We start from the raw sequence: 24,343 nt of genomic DNA, 5'->3' as shown, positions 1-24,343 counted from the left end.
TTGTCTCCCTAGTGTAAGAAACTGAAAAAGTAAACAAAACCCAGAAAGTACAGTAGATATTGCGGAAGGTAAAGAAACTGCTCAAAAGGAAAGAACAACTAGGATGAAAAACAAGGAGAAAAGAAAGAAGGAGTGGGGGGAATACACACACACACACACACACACACACACACACACACACACAGGATAGCTAAGATAATTGTACTACTGATTTCTGTTGCTTTATTGATTGTTTTTTTGCTTTGGCGGAACCAGGGATTGAACTCAGGCCCTTGTGCTTGCCGGGCAAATGCTTATTCTACTGAGCCATCTCCCCAGCTCCTGTTACTTTATTGAAAGGAACAGTTAATGCTTAATTTTTTTGACCATTTTGCATGCTTATATCTGGTAATCTGAGCAACTATTTTGAACATAGCAATATGCAATATAACAATCATTGTTGATTTCCTATCTTGTTTTGAAATTCCTTTTTTTTTTTTTTTAGTGCAACCAGGGATTGAACTCAGGTCCTTACACTTGCCAGGGAAGTGCTTATCCTACTAAGCCATCTCCCCAGCTCTCCATATGTATTTAATGGTTTTTAAGAATTTTTATTCTCTTTAAAGCAAAAATGTTTGAATTGACTTTAATATATTTTTCTGTATAATCTTTTTTTTTTTAATTTCAGGGAAGGGTCTACAGGGTGTTCAGGTCTCACTACTAGATCGGACTCGTAGTGATCTGCCTGTTTACAACCTCCCAAGAGCTGGGATTATAGGTGTGCACTACCATGCCCAGTCTCAGCGCACCTGGGAGGCAGGGCCCACATGCCTGGGGTTTGAACCCCAGCCCCTGCGCCTACTTGCAGACACTTTAATCTACTGAGCTATTTAGCTGGCCCCTAACTTTAATATACTTTTAATTTAATTTATGTTATTACACTTACATAGCACAAAATTAGAAAGGTACACAAAAAAAAATCATCTAATGAAAAGCTACTTACCCTGTATCCCTAGTCACCCAGCTCTTCTCAACCAGTAGCGGCCATTGTCACTAGTACCTTTAGGTCTGCTTTCTGAGACAGTGTGCGACATACCAGCACATACACATTTGCTCTACCCTGGTTCATTTCCTCCTTCTGCTGCTTTTGTTTTGTTTTCTTTTTGTGGTGCTGGGAATTGAACACAAGGCCTTTCACATGCCAGGCGAGCACTCTTCCGCTAAGATACATACCCAGCCAGCCCTTCAGCCAATTTTTTAACCACATAATGCAGCACACAATTTAAATTTACAGCACACAATTTAAATTATCCTTTCACAGTGTACCTTCTGAGCAGTTTATGCCACCTAGGACTGGACTTTATGTTGTTTTAAATATAATCCATAGAAGCCAATCTTTTTATATCATGGCCCAGGATACATGTTTGTGTGTATGTCTGTACTTAATTTTACTATGTTCAGTGTTTTCTGATACTTTATTTTTTATTTCATTAAGACAGGCTGATCATGACTCATAGATTTAATGACTCATTTGTAGGTTGTGCCCATAATTTGAAAGATACTGGCAGTGTTGCTGTGCTAGTTTGTAGTGACGTAGAGTTGTCATGGCCCAGGAGGTTGAAGAACAGCAAGCTGAGTGTGAATCGTAGGTGGCTTGAGTTGTGAAGCATCTAAGACTGCTGATAGGGAATGGACTGGGAAAGAAGCATGCAAAAGAAAAAGGTAGGAAAATAGGTGTTTGTAGGAATAAAGACCCTTGACTCAGAAATTCCAAATTAGCCCTGAAGATCCAAAAGAAGGCAGCCCCACAGTGACTGCTGAGTTTTGGAGTAGACACAGAAGTAGGGCTTCCCGTGAGATGGCAGCAGGAGGTAAAGCTCATGAAAACACATCAAGTTTCTCTCACAGAAAGGAGCTATAATTAAGGAAATAAATTTAACTTACATAGAAACTGATCTGTGCAAGAATGGGGAATTCCTGAGGACACACTATGAGAACAGAGGTGACCCAGAGGTAGGGTCAGGGTCCGAGAGGGAGAGCTATGTCCAGAAAATGAGAAAATAGTTACAAGGAACAGTAGGTAGGATTATGCTGCAAAAAGGGAAATAAGGATGAGAAGGTGTTTTGTTTTGTTTTGTTTTTGGCGGAGCACTGCAAGCCAGAAGATAGAAGGAACAAAGGGCAAGAGGAAAGAGGTGTGAGTGAGTCAGGAGACAGGCACTTTGAGGCAGCAGCTCTCAGAGAAGCAGTCCTTTAGGAGTCTGCTTACAAATCAGGGCGGGCTGCCTGGCAGGCTAAAGACTGGGTCTGTCAGTTCATTTCATGGTCCTTCGAACTTGGACACAGAAAAACGAGATTACATCTTTAGGTTTTACTAATTTCCAAGTAAAATTTAACATTTATTTAAAGCATGAGTTCATTATCATTGTCCCTATGGAACAAACCCAAAATATGACTTATTCCTATGAGTTCATCATAACAAGATACGTGTTCCTATTACATTAGATGATGCGGGTATCCCAGTGCGTTAGGTTATTGCTGGTAAATTTCAGAAGTGCTCGGCTTCAAGCAGTGTTACCAGTGTCTTAGATCACTCATCAATACGGTAAAAAATGGGGTAATTAGGCTCATTGATACATGTTGTTAACACCTTAAAAAGAATTACATGTGTGATTGTATCAAAGAGTGGGACTTTCGCATTGACACATTTTATTCAATTCAGTATAATAAATTGCATTTATTGTCCTCTTTTTAATTTATGCACAAAGAAACAGAAACTACTGTAGAAAGGTTTCTTCATCCCTGGGCACATTTTCCTGTTGGGCAAGAGCAAGGGGGCCTGTGGTTCTGGTCACATACCCACATGGAGGTGCCTTTCTGTGTAGATGAGCAGGGCTGGAGGCTGGTTTAGGGAGCCGAGCTAGTTGTGTGGGGCTGGAAAAGTGAATATGTCGGTGATGTGGCTCTCTATGTTCGACTTGAAGTTATTTTAACTTTGAGCTATTACGGGAAAATGTATTCATTTGATAAATAGCCTTATTGTTTCTTTTTTTTTTTTTTTTTTGGTGGTACCAGGGATTGAACTCAGGACCCTACGCTTGCCAGGCAGGCACTTATTCTACTGAGCTATCTCCCCAGCCCCTTATTGTTTCCTATAATAAGACTTAACTGGTGTTAATGTTTGGCCCTGTGCCTTATGTTTAGGCCACTGACCAGAAAGTTACTGATGACTGTGCTTGTGTCTACTCCAAAGGACCTGTGTTTCTTGATCACCGGGATGACCTGGAGGGAACATACAAGGTTTACTGCCAGAATCACGATGAGGCCATTTCCCTGCTGGAAATGTATGAGAAGGATGAAAAGATCCAGAAGCATCTTCAGGACTCCTTGGCCGACCTGAGGTAGGAGTTCTGACTGCCTCACTCTATCAGAGATCTTCAGTCTGCCTTTTATTTAATTTTATTTTTTGGTGGAACCAGGGATTGAACTCGGGCCCTTGTGCTTGCCAGGGAAGCGCTTAGTCCACTGAGCCATCTCCCCAGCCCCTAGTCTGCCTTTTTGAATCACCTCATGTTTATGTCTGGACTTTCAACAACATCTGTCTGTCTTATTTTAAACGTAATCCATTTGTTATTGTTCATCCTGTCATGTAGCTTTCCCTGTTCCCATTGTATTTTATGCAGATCTTAAGCTTTCTGTCTGTATTTTTGTCCATTTAAATCACATGTTATCTATAGAGGTGAAATATTAAGTCAGCATTTTTCTCAGAAAGAGGCAGTCAGGAAGATAGCCTGGTCCAAATAAGTAAGTGCATAGGCGAGAAGAACACAGTCCTTACTCCTGACCATCGGGTGCGATCCTCCCGGTCTTGGAGAAACAAGTTATAAAGCTGTAATCTTGGACAAGTGGATATGAAGATAACTTTTTAGTAGATGAGATGTGTCACCATAGATATTCAGAAGTTTCTTTATCTAGTTGATTGTTGTCTGCCTACTAGTGATGCTCTGACAGTGAGAACACTAGCATCCTTTCTCTAACTCTGTCTGTTTTATTCCCACATGTTCCCTGCCTTGTAGGAGCCTGTATAATGAATGGTAAGTCCCCTGGCTACTTCTTGTATGTGCTCCTTGAGTCAGTGAATTTTCCCTAATCCTTAAAAGGCCAGCTTTATTTTCTTAAATTATAGACAGAAACCTAGAAGATAAACACCAAGTGATACTTTATATATTTATTTATTGCCTGTCTTTTCCCATGAGGGCAAGAACTATTTTTGGTCTGTATTGAATCCTCAACCCCCAGAACAGTGCCTGCTGTGTGTTAGGGGCCCAGCAAATATGAAACACAGTGAGGAACTATTTATATAATGGTGAGCCCCTAAGATTGTATCACCTGGGACATTGGAGACATCTTAGCCTGTGTTGGTATGCTCTGTGATGTTCACACAATAACAGAATCACCAAATAATGCATTTCTCAGACTATGACCCTATTTTTCAGAACATAATCCTTTCATGATTATGTTTATTGAATGAATGAAACTGTCAAAGAACAGTTAATTTAGAAATAGTGAGTAGAATCCAGAGAGCTTTATTATTGACAGCTGACTGAAGTCTTTTTTGCCTTTTCTTACAGGGGATGCACCAATTACATTAACTTGGGCTCCTTCCTCATCAAACCTGTACAGAGAGTAATGCGCTACCCACTGTTACTAATGGAGTTGCTGAATTCCACCCCAGAACTCCATCCAGATAAAGTGCCTTTAGCCAACGCGGTCCTTGCTGTCAAGGAAATCAACGTTAACATTAATGAATATAAACGTCGAAAGGATCTGGGTAAGAAAAGCCTAATTGCTGAAAAGGAGGTATGCCCTGTGTATTAGTCAGGATTTTACTAGAGGAATAGATATAACACGAGACGTACAAATGTAAAAACATTATAAGATTGGCTTATGACGGTCACCCACAGAGTCGGATGAAGAAGCGTGCACAGGGCATCTACATACCTGAGACTGAAGGATTCAGTCCAAGGTCGGAAGCTCACTGCAGTGTTTTGTGTAAGTCTCTATCAGTCAGGTGATGGGTCTGTGATGGAAGGGATGAAAGGCTGAAGAATCTGTGACAGAAAGCTGAAGGAACCAAGCCGGAGGCCAAAGAGTCTCCTGGAAAAGTCACTGGAAGCCAGGAGATAAAGTCTAAGCTGACTGCAAAGACTAAAATTCCTCCTAAGAAGTGGAACGCTGAATCTTTTTTGGACCCCTGTATATGCCCTTTTTGTGCTGCGTCACTCTGGGGTGGGCCCTCCTCTTCTGGGGGGCGGTTGGCCAGGGTCTGAAACTGCCAGAGGTGATCTAGCCAGGTTGACACAATGTATGGACCTCTACACCCTGTGAGAAAGCTTTCCTGCTCAAAAGACTTACTGTGCCAAAAATGGACAGAGCATGTGGTAGGTTGAATAGGGCTATGATGAAAAAATGATAGTAGAATTTGGGACAAATGTGATGTGGGAAAAAAATACATAACATGCAAGGAAAGGGTAGTAATATTAAAATTCCCACTCTGGGATGTTGGAAATAAGGTATCAGTGATAAAGCAGTTCTCGAATAGTGGTAAGAATCTCTTCTCAGGCATAATGGTGCATGCCTTTAATCTCATCACTCTGGGAGGCTGAGGCAGGAGGATCACAAATTCAAGCCCAGTCATGCATATTAGTGACTTAGTAAGATCTCATTTTAAAATAATAAAGGATTGGGAACATGGCTCAGTGAAAAGGTCTTGGGTTCAGTTCTCCACGCTTTCAATTTCAGTCATGTCATCCACGTTCATACATAATACTGACAGCAGCTTTTGGAGTTTTCTGCCATCAAGCCCTTTTCTCCTGGTTCTGTCTCCTGATACATTATCTTCATCCTCTACAACTAAGTGTATGGTTACCCAGTTTTCTTTCTGATCTTTCTGTTGTTATCTGTAGGCTTTTCTGCAGACTGTGCCTAAAATATGATTTAGTAGTTAATCAAATAGCTAAGGTATTATGTAAGAGCAATGGATATAAAGATCTAGTAGTACTGCGCACTAACCCTTTGTGCCACTGGAGCTCCTAGTAGTTCATGTACAAAAACCATTTATATGAGTCTTATGGGGCTTGAAACTATTAAATGAATTTCAAAGAAGTAAAATGGCCCATTCATGGCCATACCTTCGTGACGTGATGTGACAGGCCCAGGGATTAGTCTCCAGGACTTTCTTCATCCCAGTCATCAATTGGTTCCCTCCGCCTTTGCCACCTTCGTTCCTTGACTCTAATCTCAACCTAGTGTTCTTCAGGTGTTGTATCTGTTCATAAATGACCATTTGGATTCATATTTTATCTATTCAGTTATAAGCTTATTAAAGATGTGCCTGCAAAAAAGAAAAGACAAAAAAAATTTTTCAAAAGGGGGCCGGGGGGTTCCTTCGTTGGATTAGGCCCAGGTTCTTGGTTTCCTTCTTTGTACCCCCAAAAAAAAAGTACAGACGTGCAGTAGTTCTAATTTAGGTTGTTAATCCAAATTTGTGTCCATTTTTAAAAGAACTGTGTAATTTTGGAGTTCTTAGCTCATGTAATTCAGCCTCCGGAAAGACTGACCACTTTGACCTCCTCCCTAGTGCTCAAGTACCGTAAGGGGGATGAGGACAGCCTTATGGAGAAGATTTCCAAACTGAACATCCACTCCATCATCAAGAAGTCCAACCGAGTGAGCAGTCACCTGAAGCACCTCACGGGCTTCGCTCCGCAGGTGAGATCCCCGAGCCTTCAGCCAGTGCCTCTTCGGTGGCATTGCAGGGCTCCGTGGAGCAGCTGCTGGTGCCGCCCCTCTGGCCTTGCCAGCGGTAGGGACGGCCGTGGTACTGATTATGTGGGTCCACCCACCCAACCCGACATCAGTGCCTTGGCAAGCTGCCTGCAATATATGCAAGAGGAGGAGGCCAGGTTGGTTGGAATTTAATCATCTTTATGGTTTTCAACACCCCTAAGGCCCTTATAATCCATCCGGAGAGATAAAATCTAAAATTTTAATATTAAGCTAGAAGGGATTTAAGAGATCACTAGGAAGGATACCTTATGTTACAAGTAAGGCAACAGAAAAGGAAGATGAGTGACTTGAGAAGCATTTTAGTAACAGTGCTGAGAGCAGGCCTGGCCTCCAGACTTCATCCTACTGCGTCTCATGCTGCCCGGGATAATGATTTGTGGAGATGCCAGCTAGAAGAGTCTCAGTGGCTTAGTTTTACACTTCGTTTCTGAATGCTGTAGTGCTTAGCAAAAGCGGAATTCAGTGAGAGCAAGCTTCTCGCTGGCCTTAGCGTTTGTCTGAGCGTCAAAGCGCTGGTCAGCAGATGTGGTGATGCCGGAAATGAAGAGGGAAGCCTGACCAGTGACAGGATTCATGTCAGCAGCCGAGGGGAAGATGGTTGGGAGGACAGGGCCATGTCTTTTGCAGTCTTTAAAAGCCACAGAGAAGTATCTAGGTTCAATTCAATATGGAGAGACATGAATAGTTTCACATCTAAGTGGAAGATATTTCTGACAAGGATAATTTTACCAATAAGATAGATGGAAGAATCCAAATTTGCTTACAGCACTTGTTTATTTTGAACAGATAAAAGATGAGGTATTTGAAGAAACAGAAAAGACCTTCCGAATGCAAGAAAGATTGATTAAATCCTTTATCCGAGACCTATCCCTCTACCTCCAGCATATCCGGGTGAGTGTCAACAACATTCTCTGTACTCCCCATAATGAATGTAATTATTGTGTACTGCAAACAAGTACTAATTGAAAAGAGAAAACAACAACAAAAATACCCTTAAAAGCAAATCCAGTACCCTAGACCTAGTGACATAGATCAGAAACCGAGGAATTTACTTTTGGTAAATTAAGAAAGCCTGTTTTATAGGAGGCAGAGAGAAATGCTAAGGAGATGATGAAAGCCCTTGCCCGTTTTTCTGTAATTAAAAGTCTTAGTCTCTCTCTGCCTCACATCAGTTTATAAGAGTGTTCTTATTTCAAAGCTGAAATAGTACATCAGAGAGGAAAATCTGTGACAGAACCCTTTTGTTGCACACTGTTCTGTGGGCTAAGTGAAGGTGAGTTCTGTGTTCTCACAGGCGAGATGTGTGCTTCTCACCTGTTCAGGAATCGGCATGTGTGAAAGTGGTGGCCGCCTCAAGCATGTGGGACCTGTGTGTGGAGAGGGGACACCGCGACCTGGAGCAGTTTGAAAAGGTGCATCGTTACATTAGTGACCAGCTCTTCACCAATTTCGTAAGTGAGCCTGTGGCAACTCCCTTTTCATAGCTTGGCCTTTCCCAGGGTCGCTTCTAGTGGCAGCTCATGCTGAAGTTAATTCTACAGGGACAGAAACGCAGTGTGTCCTTTAATTTTGTTTGTGTATGGGTTTATATTCAGAACATGACTTTCAGGTAGAGGGACAGGTAGGGCCAAAATGTAATTAATGGATTTTTTTTAAAAAATAGTTTGTAATCAACTTAATTTCAGAGCATAGACTAGGAAAGGAAGACTAGAAAATTAATCTGGCATCACTATTGATAATGCTGATATTTTCCTAAATATTCTGTTTTAAGTGTTTCCAAGTAGATTTCTATAAAGTACAAACTACTTTACGTAGAAAGTACTAAAGGATAAATTGGTTTGGGAATTTCTGGATAATTATGTATGAGATTACAGATAGAATTGGGTAGAATGTGACAGTTTCTTCAAACACCTTGCATGGCTCAAGGCCAAAACAGATATGCACACTTAGGGAAACTTCTAGATGTTCAAGCAATAAAGTCTCTTTAATTAGATGCCACCAAACCCAGGAGGCCGAGGCAGAAAAATTGCTGTAAGTTTAAGGTCAGCCTAGGCTACATAGTGAATTTAAGGCTGGCCTTAAATGTATCTTTCCGTCTGAACAATATAGTGAAACCTTGTCTCAAAAACAAACAAAACTGCTACTAAAGTATTTAATCATAGGTTCAAAACCTATAGTGGCTTGTTTTTGTTTTTGAGATAGGGTCTCACTATGTAGCCCGGGCTGGCCTGGAACTCTTTGATCCTCTGACTCAGCTGGCCACGTGCTGGGATTACAGACATGTGCCCACATGTTTGGCTTATCTGTTCTTATAAGAATGAAAGAGGAAAAAAAATTTTTTTTGGTGGAACCAGGGATTGAACTCAGGCCCTTGCACTTGCCAGGCAAGTAAGTGCTTAGTCTACTGAGCTATCTCCCCAGACCCGAAATTTTTTTTTTTTTTTTGGTGGAACCGGGCATTGAACTCAGATCCCTGCGTGTGCCAGTCAAGTGCTTATCCTACTGAGCCATCTCCCTGGCTGAAAAATATTTTTGAGAAGTGAAAAAAAAAAAAATCTTACCAAGTTATGATTAGAAACAGTATTATAGAAGGATGAAAGTTATTCCATGTCAGACATGTGCAACAACCATATCTGAGTAAAGGGGGCCTGGCTCTAGCTCAGTTCTTTAAGTGGCTGCTTCCCCAAAGCTGTCAGCCTCAGTTTGCTGTAGTTCGATCCCCACAACTCCAGCCAGCCAAACCTGCCCTGAAGGCATTCGGAGCAAAAAAAAAAAAATCCTTATTCCATTTTCTTTGTTTATCAACAAAATTATGGAAAAAAAATAAAAAAGGAAAAAAGAAAGAAAAAATAAAAACTGTATGATGAGCCTTGTTACTTGTATCTCGTGGAGTATACGATACGTAGTCGGGATCTCAAATATATCTACTAAGTAATATGTGCTAATTTGATCAGGAAAAGCCTTAGGTATGTGTTATTTTGTATTCCTTTGAATGGAGAACTTACATAATTTCAATTAGATTAAAAGATGTAAAATTAAACTATAAAATGATATATTATCCAGTCATTAAAATGTTTTTTCCAAATGAAAAAATAAATAAATCTGAGTAAAATCAAGCTATACAGGGCTGGGGATTAGCTCAGTGGTAAAGTGCTTGCCCAAGGCCCTGGGTCCAAGGCCAAGCAGCCCAAAAAGAAAAATCAAGCTACTGTAAATAAATGTTACCAAGACTGTCACTTCTGATTTCTAATATAAGCATATCCATGTACAACTCAGCATTTACCAAGAAGATGAAGGATTAGTATACTCTGCAGGCCCTCTAGTGTGGGAATGCTTGGCTGACGTATATGGAGAGCTCGTCTGTGGATGTCAGTGGCGGACGCCTGGAGCTCTGTGTGGGGCCCGCTTGTGTGCTCGGAGCAAAGCAGTTGCCGTAGGAGCAGCAAGTTAGGTTTGCAAGGGGACTGGAGACTCCAAGGCGAGGTGCTGACCAACTGATCACTGTGGCTTTCTCATTCCTGTAGAAAGAGAGGACAGAACGACTTGTCATCTCTCCTTTAAATCAGTTACTGAGCATGTTTACAGGACCCCACAAGCTGGTGCAGAAGCGTTTTGACAAGCTCCTGGACTTCTACAACTGCACAGAACGAGCAGAGAAGTTGAAGGACAAGAAAACCCTGGAGGAGCTGCAGTCAGCCCGGAACAACTACGAGGCCCTGAACGCACAGCTGCTGGACGAGCTGCCCAAGTTCCAGCAGTACGCCCAGGGGCTCTTCGCCAACTGCATCCATGGCTATGCCGAAGCCCACTGCGACTTTGTGCAGCAGGCACTGGAGCAGCTGCAGCCCCTGCTTTCCGTGAGTCGCTCAGTGCTTTGGGGAGTCGTCTCTGAGGTTCTCTTTGGTCTTTTCCTAGGACCACAGTAGGATTGTGTTGAGAAGTTACCCAAACTAGAGAGATGAAAGGTGTCATTTGGCCCAGCCCATCAAGAATTTTTGACCCTTGTTGGTGGCAGGAAGTCCGGGGCTTTTTAAATATCTTTTTCCATTTTGCACAATTCCCAAAAAAAGCCTGTCCAGTACCCCGGGAGCAGTGTTGCTAAGAGTGCCTTTTCTCCTGCATTGACTACAGTGTTGGTAGCTTACACAGGGCCACTGCTGTTGAACTTCAGCTTCCAGCTAATTCTACACAGACTTCGCCAGTCTCAGGGATTTTTTTTTGGGGGGGGGGGGCTACTGGGGATTGAACTCAGGACCTTGCACTTGCCAGGCAGGCGCTTTATGCTGTTGAGATGTCTCCCCAGCCCCCAGAGATCTTTCATTCATTTTTTTCTTTTTGCCTCTATCTTGGTGCTTCCCCGGGACTCCAGTTACTCAAAATTACTGGCAGAGATGGAAACCTGATCGCCATCTTCCTTGAAGAGCACAGCAGGGTTCTGGAGCAACTCCAGGTCTTCACTTTCTTCCCCGAGCCTCTTCCAGCTACCAAGAGGCCATTTGAGAGGAAAACCATAGATCGCCAGTCTGCACGGAAGTCGCTCCTGGGCCCGGTGAGTGGGGTGGGGACCGAGGTAAGCACAGCCTTAGGTTATGAGTGTGACTTTGAGCTGGGCCAGCTGGGCTCAGGTCCCAGAACAGACACTGATCACGTGTTGTGAGCACTTCACATCTGCGCCTTGGTTCCTCATCTCTAAGACACAGATAGCTCTACCTCGTCATAGGGTAATGAAAAAGCCTTCTGTCAGTTAATGTTTGGAGGGTGCTGCGAAAGTGCCACACAGTAAGCACTGGGAAGCAAGTGTTATCCGGGTGGCTACTGGGTCACACCACCATAGACTTGTCCAAGCATTCAGCATTTCCTGACCACCATGATGTACTTGCTGACACCTAAGAGTGCCTGCCTTAGTTTCCTCGTCTTCATAGAAACTTCAGGCTGCCCTGTGAAATCCTGCGTGAATCTTAGTAAAGTACTAATATTAAGACATTATTTAAGGAAATTGATTTAAGGGTATATTAATATTTTTGATTGTGTGTTAGAAATGTTAATAAAACCAGTTTATCATTGGCTGCTTTTTTTTTTTTAAATGTGGAATTATCGATTGGTAGCCTCTGATATTGATCAAAAAGAGTCAGGAAATAAAGTAGAAGTGAGGTATATTTCAGATGAAGACAACGTTGTCTTGTAGGAGGTTGTTAAGGAAAACTTTCCAGGAGGGCCTCTATAGACCCAGTCAGAAAAGACACGAAGCACATTGCAAAGATGCTGACTGCCCCTGAGGCACGAGTGAGCAAGAGCGTGCTGACCCACCTATCATGCAGTGAGTCCCCGAACCCAGTCCTGCAAAAGCACTGAAACAGCCTGAAGCTAATGGACAGTGTCTGACGCTCATACGTGCACTTCAAGATCTGCAGCCTGCATAGACTCTTCCTTGGAGGAGAAAAGGACATGCTTTTGTATAGAAGAAATGAGAACTACCCAGAGGCGCTGCTGCTCTTCTTGCACCAAGTCGTGAGTCTGTCGTCGCACAATGAAGAGGATTTCTCTTTATATTTTAGTGGTGAAGATGATTGTCACTTAGATCCCAGGGCTGAGTTCACTGGAAAAGTCTTACAGACCTAGATCCACATTCAAACAGTGTTAAGCTCATGACTTTATTTCAGTGTGAAAGTGTCCTTGATGGTGCACACTCTCCAGATGACCACATTTTCGGAAGAGAAAAAGGAGGGAAATGGTCTGCCTGCTGTTGCACAGCCAGCAAATGGCAGAACAGGGCCTCAAATGGCACAAGGCGGTTCACAGACCCTAAGCCCAGTACTTCCAAATAAGGTTCTGAGGTAATGAAGAAGGTACCACAGCTCTATCAAAGATGTTATTAAAATCTAATGCCAGAGCGGGGCTGGCTCGAGCGACTGAAGGCCAAGATGCAGCACCCTAATGAAGATACTGAATGGAATGACATCTTATGCAAAAAGGGCATCCTGCCCTCCAAGGAAAACCTGAAAGAACTAGAAAAGAAGGCAGAAGAGGAGGAACAGAGGGACCTGCAGCAGTCAGTCATGAAAAGATATGAAGATATGACTTTGGAAGAACTAGAGGATAATGAAGATGAATTCAGTGAGGAAGATGAACAGGTTGTTGAGATGTGCAGGCAGCAAAGACTGGCTGAGTGGAAAGCGGCTCAACTGAAGAATAAATTGGAGAGGTTTTAGAGATCTCCAGAAAGGACAATGTTCAGGACGTTACCAGAGCCTGTGAGGGCTTGTGGGTGGTCTTGCACCTTTATAAGCAAGGGATTCCCCTCTGTGCCCTGGTCAGTCAGCACTTTAGCAGACTGGCCAGGAAGTTTCCTGATGTCAAGTTTACCAAGGACATTTCACCAACCTGCATACCCAACTACCCCGATCAGAACCTGCCCACAGTGTTCATCTACCTTGAAGATGTCGTAAAGGCTCAGTTCATCAGTCCTCTGGGATTTGGGAACATGAACCTGACAAGAGATGAGTTGGAGTGAAAACTGTCCAAATCTGGAGCAATCAAGACAGACCTGGATGACACCCCCAAGAAGCCCGTTGAAGACGTGCTGCTGTCCTCCATGTGTTGCTCTGTCCCCATGTGGCAGAGAGACCATGACTCCAAGGGCAAGTAAGCCTGCATCTGTTGCAACTGTACACACTTTCTTGATGTGACAAGTTGTCGGATTTTTTTTTTTTTTAAAGAAAAACCGAGAATAAATCCTTTTGGATTTTAGCCTCTTTATAATTGTGCTTCGCAGGGCCAGCCAGATAGCTCATTGGACTGGCCAGATAGCTCTGTGGGCTAAAGTGCTAAAGCAGAGCGCAGCAGCCAAGGCATCCCCTGCTTGCAGCCCTGCTCCCAGAGTGTGCTGAGACAGTGATTGAGACTGGGCATGGTGGTGCGTGCCATCGTCCCAGCACTTGGGAGGCTGAAAACAAGAGAATCACTACGAGTCTGATCTATGTAGTGAGACCCTGCAGACCCTGTACTAAACACATTTTTTTAAAAAATTGTGCTTCACATCTCATCCATTTCAGAAACAATCATTGTTCAGAATTGTATTAAATTTCTTAGAACTCTCTTTTTATTATTATTTATTATTATTGGTTTTTTGTGTGTGTATTTTTAGGGAAGGGTCTACAGGGTGTTCAGGGTCTCACTACTAGGTGAGACTTGTAGTGATTTTCCTGTTTACAGCCTCCCAAGTTCTGGGATTACAGGCTCACCACCTTGCCCAGTCTCAATTGCCATCTCAGTGCGCCCTGGGCGGGGCTGGCACTGCAGGCCCCAGTATTGAACCCCCGGCCCCTGCACCTGCTTGTAGGCGCTTTAATCCACTGAGCTATTTGGCTGGCCCAGAGCTCTCTTTTCAAATAACATTTCTTTAAAAGAAAGTTTAAACCATTTATTGGTATGGCAAATGTCTATATTTTCCTATTTATGTTTTAAGTAAACAGTAAAACTATTTTTTTTTAAAAAAGAAAGTATCTAATGCCAGGGCCAGTGAGATAGCTCAGCAGACTAAGGGCCTGCTTTGGCAAGCTCGGAGACCAGGATTTGACCCCGAGTACTGCATGCCTCACTGGTCCCTGCCTGAGCCAGCAGAGGACTCTAGGGGTGGTGGCGCACACCTGTAATCCCAGTGCTGGAGAGGCTGAAAACAGGAGGATCACTGTGAGTCTGAGCTACATAGTGAGACCCTGTACTAAATACATAAATGGAAAAAAAAAAAAAAAGCTATAATACCAGTAATCCCAAACTTCCTTTACCCCACCCCCACTCTAAGACAAAAGTTGAAACTGCTTAATCTGAAATAACATGTTGACCTACCTCTAAAAATAAATGTTTGGGTTTTTTTTTTATTTTTTTGTTTGTTTGTATTTTAGTATAGGGTCTACAGGGTCTCCCTACGTAGAGCAGACTCAGTGATCTGCCTGTGTTCAGCCTCCCAAGAGCTGGGAGGTGGGGCTGACACGACTCGCCAGGGATCAAATCCCATGCCCCTACATCTGCCTAAGCAGGCGCTTTAATCCACTGAGCTGTTTGGCCACCCCATAAATGTGTTTTGAAATGTGGGGAAAAAATCTGGAATTATTTCTTCCATACTTTTTTTTCTTTGAGACAGAGTTTCACTATATAGTCCAGATTGGCCGTAGAGTCATTTTGTAGCCCAGGCTGGCCTTGAACTCATAACGCTCCTCTATACCCGGTCAATCTTTCTATACTTTAAAAATCAGGGTACAACAGAGTATTGGGCTCATAATCTAAAAAATTACTAATATGCCTTTGCTTATTTTGGTCCATATAATCCCATACACATTTGTAGTACCTCAAAAAGAAATGCTGAAATTATCTTTTTCTTATTTTTATGAATACCATCTTTTTATAAATCAGGAAGTAAGGATAGAAAAAGTTTAGGTTTGTGTAGCAAAACATAGGATCTCGTGAGCTGAGTGCCGCGCGGCGTATCCCGTACTCACAGTGGTCTGGTAGGCTGAGCAGGGAGATCACGTGCGTGAGCCTCGCCTGGACAATTTAGGGAGATCCAGTCTGAAATAAAAAAATACTGGGCTGGGGCTATAGCTCAGTGGAAAAACTGCTTCAGACCCCAGGACCACCCCCACCCTACCCCCACAAAAGACAAACACTATTTAGCAATGTTACTTAGATGTTTTTATTTGTTTAAGATTTTGATACCAGGAATTAAACCCAGGGCCCGTGCACATGCCCTACCCAGCCCCAGTTGTTGGATTCTTTAGGTAGCATTTTTGTCCAATGGTGTCACAAATACGTGTCGTGTCATTTTAGCTATGAATGCACATTGCTGAGGTTCCGTGATTTTTACCTCGCTAGACAGAGCAACTCCCCAAGGCCTCTGAGGGGCAGGGAGTGGCTGGCAGTGCCTCACCACTGGGGCTCTGATGGGGCCAAGGGGAAGCGCGTGTGGCCTACCCTGGGCTGCGGGTACCGGCGCGGTGGGTCCTGATGGTGCTTTGTGTGTCACCTTTCAGCCAGGTTACATGCTGCAGTCCGAAGAGCTGCGCGCTTCGCTCCTGGCGCGGTATCCCCCTGATAAACTCTTCCAAGCAGAACGGAACTTCAATGCTGCTCAGGACTTGGATGTGTCCCTGTTAGAAGGTGACCTGGTGGGCGTGATCAAAAAGAAGGACCCCATGGGCAGCCCGAACCGCTGGCTGATTGACAATGGAGGTGAGTCTTAGCCGCCAGAGGACGGGGGCTGGGAGTGAGGAAAGAGGGCCGGCTGGGCGGCATCTGTGCCCTGCCCAGGCCAGGAAAGGGCCTGAGAGCCTTCGGTTCAAGGGAAGAGAACCCTAAAAGTCCTGTCCATCTTCAGAGGGCGTTATGCCCGGGTCGTTATGGAAACAAAGCCCACTGGGATAGTGGTTTTCTTTTTTCCTTTGGTTGTGTTTCTATTTGACAAATTCCAGAGAAGATTCCATTACTTATCTTGTTAGGATCTTGCCGTGTTTTATAGCTTATCCAGGCAGTAAATACTGCTAATGGAATCCTGTTTCTTTTCAACCCATTCTGAGTAAGCTCCAAAATAAGCTTGCCCTCTAGTTTTTATAAACTTGTCTTGTACATGTGTGAATTTTAAAATTTAGTTTTTGTTTATATTATTTTTCCTCCTGTATCAAACTATTTTACTTCACAAGTATTTAGGGAATGTCTTCAAAAGCAGCTCACAGCTTCTAGAGTAGGTGTGACTTGCAGAATTTAAAGGAAAGTACAAAAAATAATACTAATCGGGCCGGGGAGATGGCTCAGTGGAATAAGCGCTTCCCTGGCAAGCCCAAGTGCCTGAGTTCAATCCCTGGTTCCGCAAAAAAAAAAAAAAAACAACTTAACCTTTTCAGTCCCCCCCCCAAAAAAATAATAATAATACTAATCTATATTCTTTTTTTTTCTATAATTCCAAAATCCAAAAGGTGTTGGTAAAAAAAATTTTCAGCTCTTTTGACTCAAATTTGAACAAAAGATATGACACCATTTGTATCATAGCTTACCTTTTTTTGGTGTGAATACTCATGCATTTTCCAGTCTGAGGTTTAATTATGGCATGCTGACCCAGAAAAAGAAAAAAAATCCCCAAACATATCTGGCCTAAGTGTTTTAGGTAAGTATTTGGGGAGTATACAATAAACATCTGTGTAGACACCAACTGGAACTGAAAATTAGCACTGTTTTTAGTTCCTTAAAAGCATTTGGTTTTTTGTTATATTTTCTTCTTTCCTTACTTCTGCTTCTTTTAAGTAATAAAGACTATAACTGGAAAGATCCCATCAGGGAGGCAGGCAGGTGGCACTCGCTGATAGGATCAAACTGAGCTTCATACAATTCCAAGCTGTGTAAGGAGGTTCTAGTCTTCAGGACTTTTATTTTCTCAAGTGAAGTGGTAGCAGGAAGCCCACAGTACTGGGCTCAGCTGTTAGGACCCGTACCCCTCAGTGTGCCCGGGGCCTCCTGTGCATTTGCTCAGATACTGAGGGAGGGTCCTCCTGCAAGCCAGCATTTGTGTCAGAAACCAGAAGTGCATCAAAGGTCAAGCAAGAATGAGGTTGGATAACAGGTACCTAAATATAATTAGAGTAAATGCTAGGTTCTGCAGCGTGGTAGAATAGCCTGATATATTGTATCAGAGCTAGAAGAGGCTGAAAGCTCCAAACATAAAAAGAAAAAGATAACAAGGTGGAAATACTAACTATCCTGATTCAATTCTACATGTTGTAAGCATGAATTGTCATATACTTTCATAAATATTCATAGTTACTATATATTAAAACGGTAAAATTTCAAAAATGAAAAAGACGTAGACACTCAAATCCAAGCCTTTTCCTATAAACATGACACTACACTCTTTTCTCCATCCTGGAGACCTTGAAAAATAGATGCCATAAGACTAATGTAACATTAAACTTAACATGAAGTCGTTCTCGTGGAGGCTGTATAATCAGGGTTTATCCTTGCGCAGATTTGTTTTCAGGTAATACAAGCAATGTCCCAGGAGAGCATCTCAGCTTCTAATTGTAGTTGAAGCTGTCCCTGAGGGCCTCCTGTCATCGTCTGAGGAGTTTGTGTGAGGGAGCGTGTGCTGTATGTGCCGTGTCTGCTGGAAGTCCTGTGGCAGCTTTCCGCACTGGGATGCTCACCGTGCCCCGGCTTCTAACCAGAGGGCTGTGGAGCTGCAGAGGGGCGGGCGGGAGAGAGGGAGGGAGGCTGCCTGTCCCAGGAGCTTCCTCACACAAGGGGTCTTCACCTCTCCCTTTGCCACGGGAAGTATGTTTGAACCTATACTTGGCTGAGTTTCTTCTTAGCCAGTGTCGAGACATCCTATTAAGTTTTCTGCGTATGCTCATTTCCAAACAAGTATCAGTTTGTCTCTCGCCATTGATCTAGCTTTTTTTTTTTAATATTTATTTATTTTTTTTTTTTTTTTGTGTGTGTGTGTGTGTGTGGCCAGCTCACCCACCAGGGGGCGGGGCTGGCTGGCATGTGGTGCTGGGGGATTGAACCGCGGTCCCTGTGCTTTGCTGAGCTTGTTCTAAGTAGGTGCTTTAGACCACTGAGCCAGCTCACCAGCCCCATTGATCTAGTTTTTAAACCATGGTTATTCTGTTGATTCTGTCTTTCACTTCTCCCCCTTGTGCTATAAGCTCTTGATGTCAATGTCTCTCTCCGCAGTTACCAAAGGCTTCGTGTACAGCTCCTTCCTAAAGCCCTACAATCCACGCCACAGCCACTCGGATGCCTCTGTGGGCAGCCACTCCTCCACTGAGTCAGAGCACAGCAGCCCCTCCCCCCGGTTCCTTCGGCAGAACAGCAGCAGCGCCTTGACCTTCAACCCCAGCAGCATGGCTGTGTCCTTTACCTCAGCTTCTTGTCCAAAGCAGCCTCAAGATGCACCTTCCTTGAAAGAGTGTGACCAAGGAACTCTTGGTACATCCTTGAACCTGGGTAGCCCCGAGAGTGGACCTTCTGGGGACTCTGTCGATGCAGCCAGTGTAAGGGGCTGCTCCCGAAGCTCCAGGCATCCGGAGGTTGGTCACTCCGGACCAGGGCGAAATGGGCACGGTAAAGACCTCACGAAAGGTTGCGCAACAGCAGCCCAGGCTCTGGAGGACAAATATGAAGAACCAGAAAGCAGCGAGGCAGAAGGCAGCCAGGTGAGTGCCCTCCTGGCTCAGCCTGGGGGCCCAGAGCAGCAGGAGGTGTGTGAGGGCGCATTGCCTGGAGCGGAGCGCGAGGAGGAAAGTGCTTGCTGTCCCCGTGCGTGCGCGGCTCTGCACCTCCCGGGACGAGTCTTCCCAGGATATCAGGGACATGCTCTACTTAGTCAGAGATATGATGAGGAAACTTTTCTGCTCCTCCAGTTCACTGTGTTATTTAATCCACCTATTTAGCTTTGGTTTTTTTCCTGTATTTAGGGCTGGGTCTATAGGGTGTTCAGGATCTCACTAAGTAGATCGGACTTGTAGTGATTCTCCTGTTTACAGCCTCCCAAGTGCAGGGATTACAGGTGCACGCCACCACACCCGGTCTCAATCGCTGTCTCAGCTCGCCCCATGGACGAGGCCGGCATGCCACACCAGAGATCGAGCCCCCGACACTGCATTCTACCTAAGTGGGCACTTTAGTCCTCTGAGCTATTAGGCAGGCCCTTAGTTTTTTATTTAGATATCTATATTTTTATTTCTTTTCTTTTTTTCCTTTTTAGGATGTAATATTCCTTAATTTTTACACATTTCACAAAGGTTGTCACTAACCCTTGCAGTGGAAAATAGGATGAAGGTCAGCCTCCAGCCACTGGCAGCTGCCCTGCTCAGGGCCTGGCTCGTCCTAGCCCAAGTGAGGTGGAGGGGTGCGCGTCCCTTGCTTTGTTAGCTTTTCCCGCTGCCTCCTGATGGTACTCATGCGTGTAGCGTTTTCTGCTGAAGCAAACACTACCGAATCATCCTGTTCTAGCTTGCATTCTTCATTCACCCGGGTAGCACAGCTCCATGTGCACACTCTAGCCATTCTTTTTCAAAAGCATGGCATCGAGAAGCTATTTTGTAGGGCTGTTCAGCGCTTTGGAGCATCATATGACCATCTAAATGAATGTCGAGGCTTTTCTTCATGTCAAAGAAAGGCGTGACATTCCACAGAAGTGCCCTGTCTCCTTCCCAGGCCACTGCCTCAGATGACAGATACCTGCTGGCATTTAGAGATGAAAGTTTGGTGCTACTTCAGGTTCCTGTTCTTTTTTGAATGGTCTGATCCTGCCTTGTGGATCAAGTATAGCCTATACATCTTGCACATTTTGAACCCACCTCTTTTGCTAGCTTTGTGATGCTGGGGTTGAGCCCGGGGCCTGTCACAGAGCTCCCTCCACAGCCGCCGTCCTCACTGTTTTCCCAGCAAGCTGCTGGGTTGCTCTCAGGCTTTCCAGCCTCCTGCCTCAACCCCCAGGTATCTGGGATTGCAGTCAGCCTCTGTCACACGCAGTTTAAACCATGTATTTTGAAGTCATTTTCAGAATCACTGCTGAGGGAGTCTGCTCCCCTCTTTGTTGCCAGCGCTCATTTCATTCTGCAGCATGACTGTGAGGTCACCTTCGGCAGGAGCTGCCTTTGCCGAGAGAGGCCCCGTCACGTCCTGGGCTGTCGAGGTGCTGCTTTGCTGGTCTCTGACTTCCAGTAGCTTCTCACTACTTTCTCAGCTCAGACTTGCACAGCACACTCCGCAGCGCCACAGCTGGGCATGCTCCCTTCTTCCTTGCGGTGGCATGTGCCCCGTGACGGGGCAGGTTTCCCAGTTCCAGACCCCTAACAGTTTTACTAGACGTGTGGACAAAGCAAATGGGCCTTTCCTAGATTCTGATGTGGGATAGGAAGCTCATTTTATCCTCATGAACTCCAAGTCTTAACGCTCTAGGCATCACCTGTGTGTCTGGCCCTTCAGGGGCTGCTCCAGACCCCTCACGGCTCTGCTGTCACTCAGCACCACCCTCGCTTTGCATCTTCATTTGTGACACCTAGATCCTCATTTCTTGCTTTGAAATTAATTATTATTTAGGGGTTTTAAAAACTCAGTTGTGGGGCTGGTGAGATGGCTCAGTGGTCTAAAGCACCTACTTAGAACAAGCTTAGCAAATCACAGGGACCGCGGTTCAATCCCCCAGCACCACATGCCAGCCAGCCCCACCCCCTGGTGGGTGAGCTGGCCACACACACACACACACACACACACACACACACACACAATAAATAAATTTAAAAAAAAACAAAAACCTCAATTGTGACTCTCCTTCCCTCCTTCCTTCCCTGCCCTCCCTCGTCCCCCCATTCTTCCCTCTTCCCTGAACCCTGGGTTTGTCTAGGTAAGCCTTCTGCCACCGAGCTACCCAGCCACCGGCAGCTGTAATTTTCCAGATGGGATGTAGAATTTGGGAACAGGAGGGTGCCCTCATAGGTCAGTTATCTGCCATATTGACTGAGCCTTCCAGGCATTTTTGAAAGAATTAAAAGCCTGGAAATCTGGTTTTCTTTGCGCCTGTCCTGTTCACTGTGGGTCCTCCAGCCACATACAGCTCTGGCAACTTTAGCGAAAAAGAAGATCACAGTTGCGGTTCTCAGCTCACTGGCTGTATTCCAGGGCTCAGCTGCAGTCCGAACGTAGAGCATTCGTGTCAGGACAGAGAGTTTTGTCGGCCAGCGCTGCTCCAGGAGGTTTCCTAACTCTCCCTCTCTCCCCCACACAGGTATATTTTGCTGTTTATACCTTCAGAGCACGAAACCCAAATGAGCTGAGTGTGTCAGCCAATCAGAGACTCAAGATCCTTGAGTTTAAAGATGTTACTGGCAATGCGGAGTGGTGGTTGGCTGAAGTTAATGGGAAGAAGGGCTACGTCCCATCCAGTTATATCCGCAAAACTGAGTATACCTGAGCCTGTGGTGCCTTCCACTCGACCTTAGTGCCGCCTTTGCTTTCCGTCTGCTGAAAGGTTCTGGTGGGCCGCCGACCAGCGCCTGGTGTGAAGACGCAGGCCCTGCTGCGCTGCTTAACGTGACTGGTGGAGAGTAAGACAAGTTGTGTTCTCTCCAATTATAAATCTTGAGGCTTCCTAGAGTTTCTAGAATTTGAAGTGGACCCTGGGACTTGCAAATGATTTAGTGACCACGGGGCGAAAGGCCAGGGCTGGGTCAGCCTTTGGAAGTGAGAAATTTCCGCTCAGAGCGCCAGTGTTCTGTGTCTGCAGAGAGCTGGGCTAGCGCCGTTTGTTCCATACTGAGGCTGGGGTGGCCCCGTGCTCCTGGTCAGCTGATCAGAAACTGACTTGGATGGGGCAGGTCACATTTTGGCATGTGGCAAAGAATTTGCTAGGATGGCATGAAGCCTTGCGTTTCGGAGCTTCTGAGATACCTCTATTGTCCCACACACTTTTCTTTTCCCACACCTAATTTCTAAAGTTCCTAAAATATTCATTTTTTTCATTTCACTTTATTCCTTGATTGGCTATACAAAATTCTATTTTCTCCTTTCTTCTTCTAAGAAGCTTCTTCCAAGAAGTTTCTAAGAAGCTTTCTTCTAAGAAGTAGCTAGGGTTTTTATTTTCTTTTGACCTTTTATCTGAAGGATTCTCTTTCCTTTTAGAGATAGTCATCTGCCCTTTATTTTATTTTATTATTTTTTAAATGTATTTGGTACAGTTTGGACTCATAGTGATCCTCCTGTTTTCAGTCTCCCCAGCTCTGGGATTACTGGCCTGCACCAGCACACTTGGTCTCATTGGCAGGCTCAGTGCGCCCAGGGGCAGGGCCAGTGTGGCATGTGGTGCCAGGGATTGAACCCCAGTCCCTGCACTTGCCTGAGCAGGTGCTTAATCTGCTGAGCTTTCCCACCAGCCCTTCATCTGACCTTTCTGACAGTCACTGCTTTACACAGTCTGTGTGATGTCTCCTGACCCCATGCTCAGTAATGGACAGGTTTTCCTAGAGTACCAGGATCAGAGCTCCGGCTTCCACTACGAGTACTAGTTCTTCCTGATCCCTAACCAGTTAAGCCTATTCAAGGACTGTACCTTGCTCCTTCACACTACTGCTATTTAGACACATCTACAAATGCAGACAATATGACCCATGTGACTTACTGGAGTTAAGTTAAGCAGTCCCAGAAATAGCTTCTCCTAGACTAGGAAATAAGATTTTCAGATTCACCACTAACCACCATGCTTCAGGGGCGGTTTTCAAAGCCAAACAGATATAAAGTGCCTGATAACTCCTCACAGGTCACAGGAAGTTATTTGCAAACCCCTCACAATCTGCCTCTGAAAATTTGGTTTTAGCGGGGCTCCTATGTTTAAGATCTTCAGAAGCTATAAAGCCTATTTTACAGTGGGTAACTCTGAAATTTGTCTTTTTGAGGAATTAACAATCTTGCAGCCCCTGCTTCTCGGGGTGCACATTTGGCCTTAAGATCCTGGTGACCCAGGAGACACCTGTAGACCCTCCCCTGTGTCCCTGCCGGCTGCCGTGGCAGTGATGAAAGTTCTCTTATGAAGAGTGTTTATATTTAGAGATGTTTATATTTTAGTTATTTTATAAATAAAATCACTTCTGTTGGCCCTGAGTATGTTTTCTTGATTCCCCTCCATGGTGAACCTGAACATTATTCTCAGATGTCTATCATACCTTTTGGTACCAGGGACGGAAGTCAAGACCTTGTGCGTACCAAGCAGGCACTTATGCCACTTGGCTATCTCCCTGGCCCTTGTCACGTCTTGACAGTTCAGTGGTACCCTGAATCCCATGGGGATGGGAAAGACTGACCAGTGAAATTCAGGTCCAAAATTTAATTCATCCTGCATTGTTAGATGTCTGTGCTGTAGGTGATTGCCTCTTTATTTCAAGCTATCTTATAAAATAAATTTCTATCAGAATAGGAAAGGTGAAGTCTCCTGTTGAAACCCTAAGAGAAAAGATTTTTCTAACATTTTCGGTGTGGATACTGATAACCCTAGGGATGAACTAACAAGGCCACACAGCAGCAGCTAGAGCAAGGTGTTAAGGAGGGCAGGGGGCAGAGGCGGAGTGGCCCAGGGAGGATGTGGGCAGAGGAAAAGCAGTTACTTAATGTTAAAGAATAGAAAGTGTGGGGCTGGGGAGATAGTTGGGAAGTCAAAGCGCCTGCCTGGCAAGCGCAGGGCCCCAGGTTCCATCTCTAGTACCACATGCCATGCTGGCCCTGGAACCCTGGGCACACTATGCCAGCCACTGAAACAGGGCATGGTGGCACATGCCTGTCGTCACAGCACTGGGGAGGCTGAAACAGGAGGATCACTATGAGTCTGAGCTGCTGCCTAGCAAGACTAGCAGACCCTGGGGAGGTAGTTCAGTAGAATAAGCACTTGCCTGGCAGCGCAGGGTCCTGAGTTCAATCCTCAGTACCACACACACACACACACATTTTAAAAAAACAAAAAAAACCTACCAAATAAAAA

General features: G+C 44.6%; 1 protein-coding gene and 1 pseudogene across 2 annotated transcripts in view; both read left to right on the top strand.

Annotated features, from left to right (window-relative positions):
• Positions 1-22,513, top strand: part of Dnmbp (dynamin binding protein) — a 124,300-nt gene extending 101,787 nt beyond the window's left edge. For both annotated transcript variants that reach the window (XM_004625544.2, XM_023708980.1), the window contains 11 exons: positions 3,233-3,380; positions 4,056-4,073; positions 4,611-4,810; positions 6,620-6,750; positions 7,615-7,719; positions 8,151-8,279; positions 10,353-10,685; positions 11,198-11,377; positions 15,855-16,053; positions 18,547-19,028; positions 21,605-22,513. In XM_004625544.2, the coding sequence (XP_004625601.1) occupies positions 3,233-3,380; positions 4,056-4,073; positions 4,611-4,810; positions 6,620-6,750; positions 7,615-7,719; positions 8,151-8,279; positions 10,353-10,685; positions 11,198-11,377; positions 15,855-16,053; positions 18,547-19,028; positions 21,605-21,790 (2,111 nt within the window). In that variant the 3' untranslated portion in view covers positions 21,791-22,513. The remainder of the gene's footprint in view (positions 1-3,232; positions 3,381-4,055; positions 4,074-4,610; positions 4,811-6,619; positions 6,751-7,614; positions 7,720-8,150; positions 8,280-10,352; positions 10,686-11,197; positions 11,378-15,854; positions 16,054-18,546; positions 19,029-21,604) is intronic.
• LOC105741294 lies at positions 12,749-13,474 on the top strand (annotated as a pseudogene).
• Positions 22,514-24,343: the final 1,830 nt, after the last annotated feature.

Source organism: Octodon degus, unplaced genomic scaffold, assembly GCF_000260255.1.
Source record: "Octodon degus isolate 3935 unplaced genomic scaffold, OctDeg1.0 scaffold00010, whole genome shotgun sequence".
Taxonomy (NCBI): Eukaryota; Metazoa; Chordata; class Mammalia; order Rodentia; family Octodontidae; genus Octodon; species Octodon degus.
Note: the sequence above shows the minus strand (reverse complement) of the source record. Positions and strands in the feature narration are given on the sequence as shown.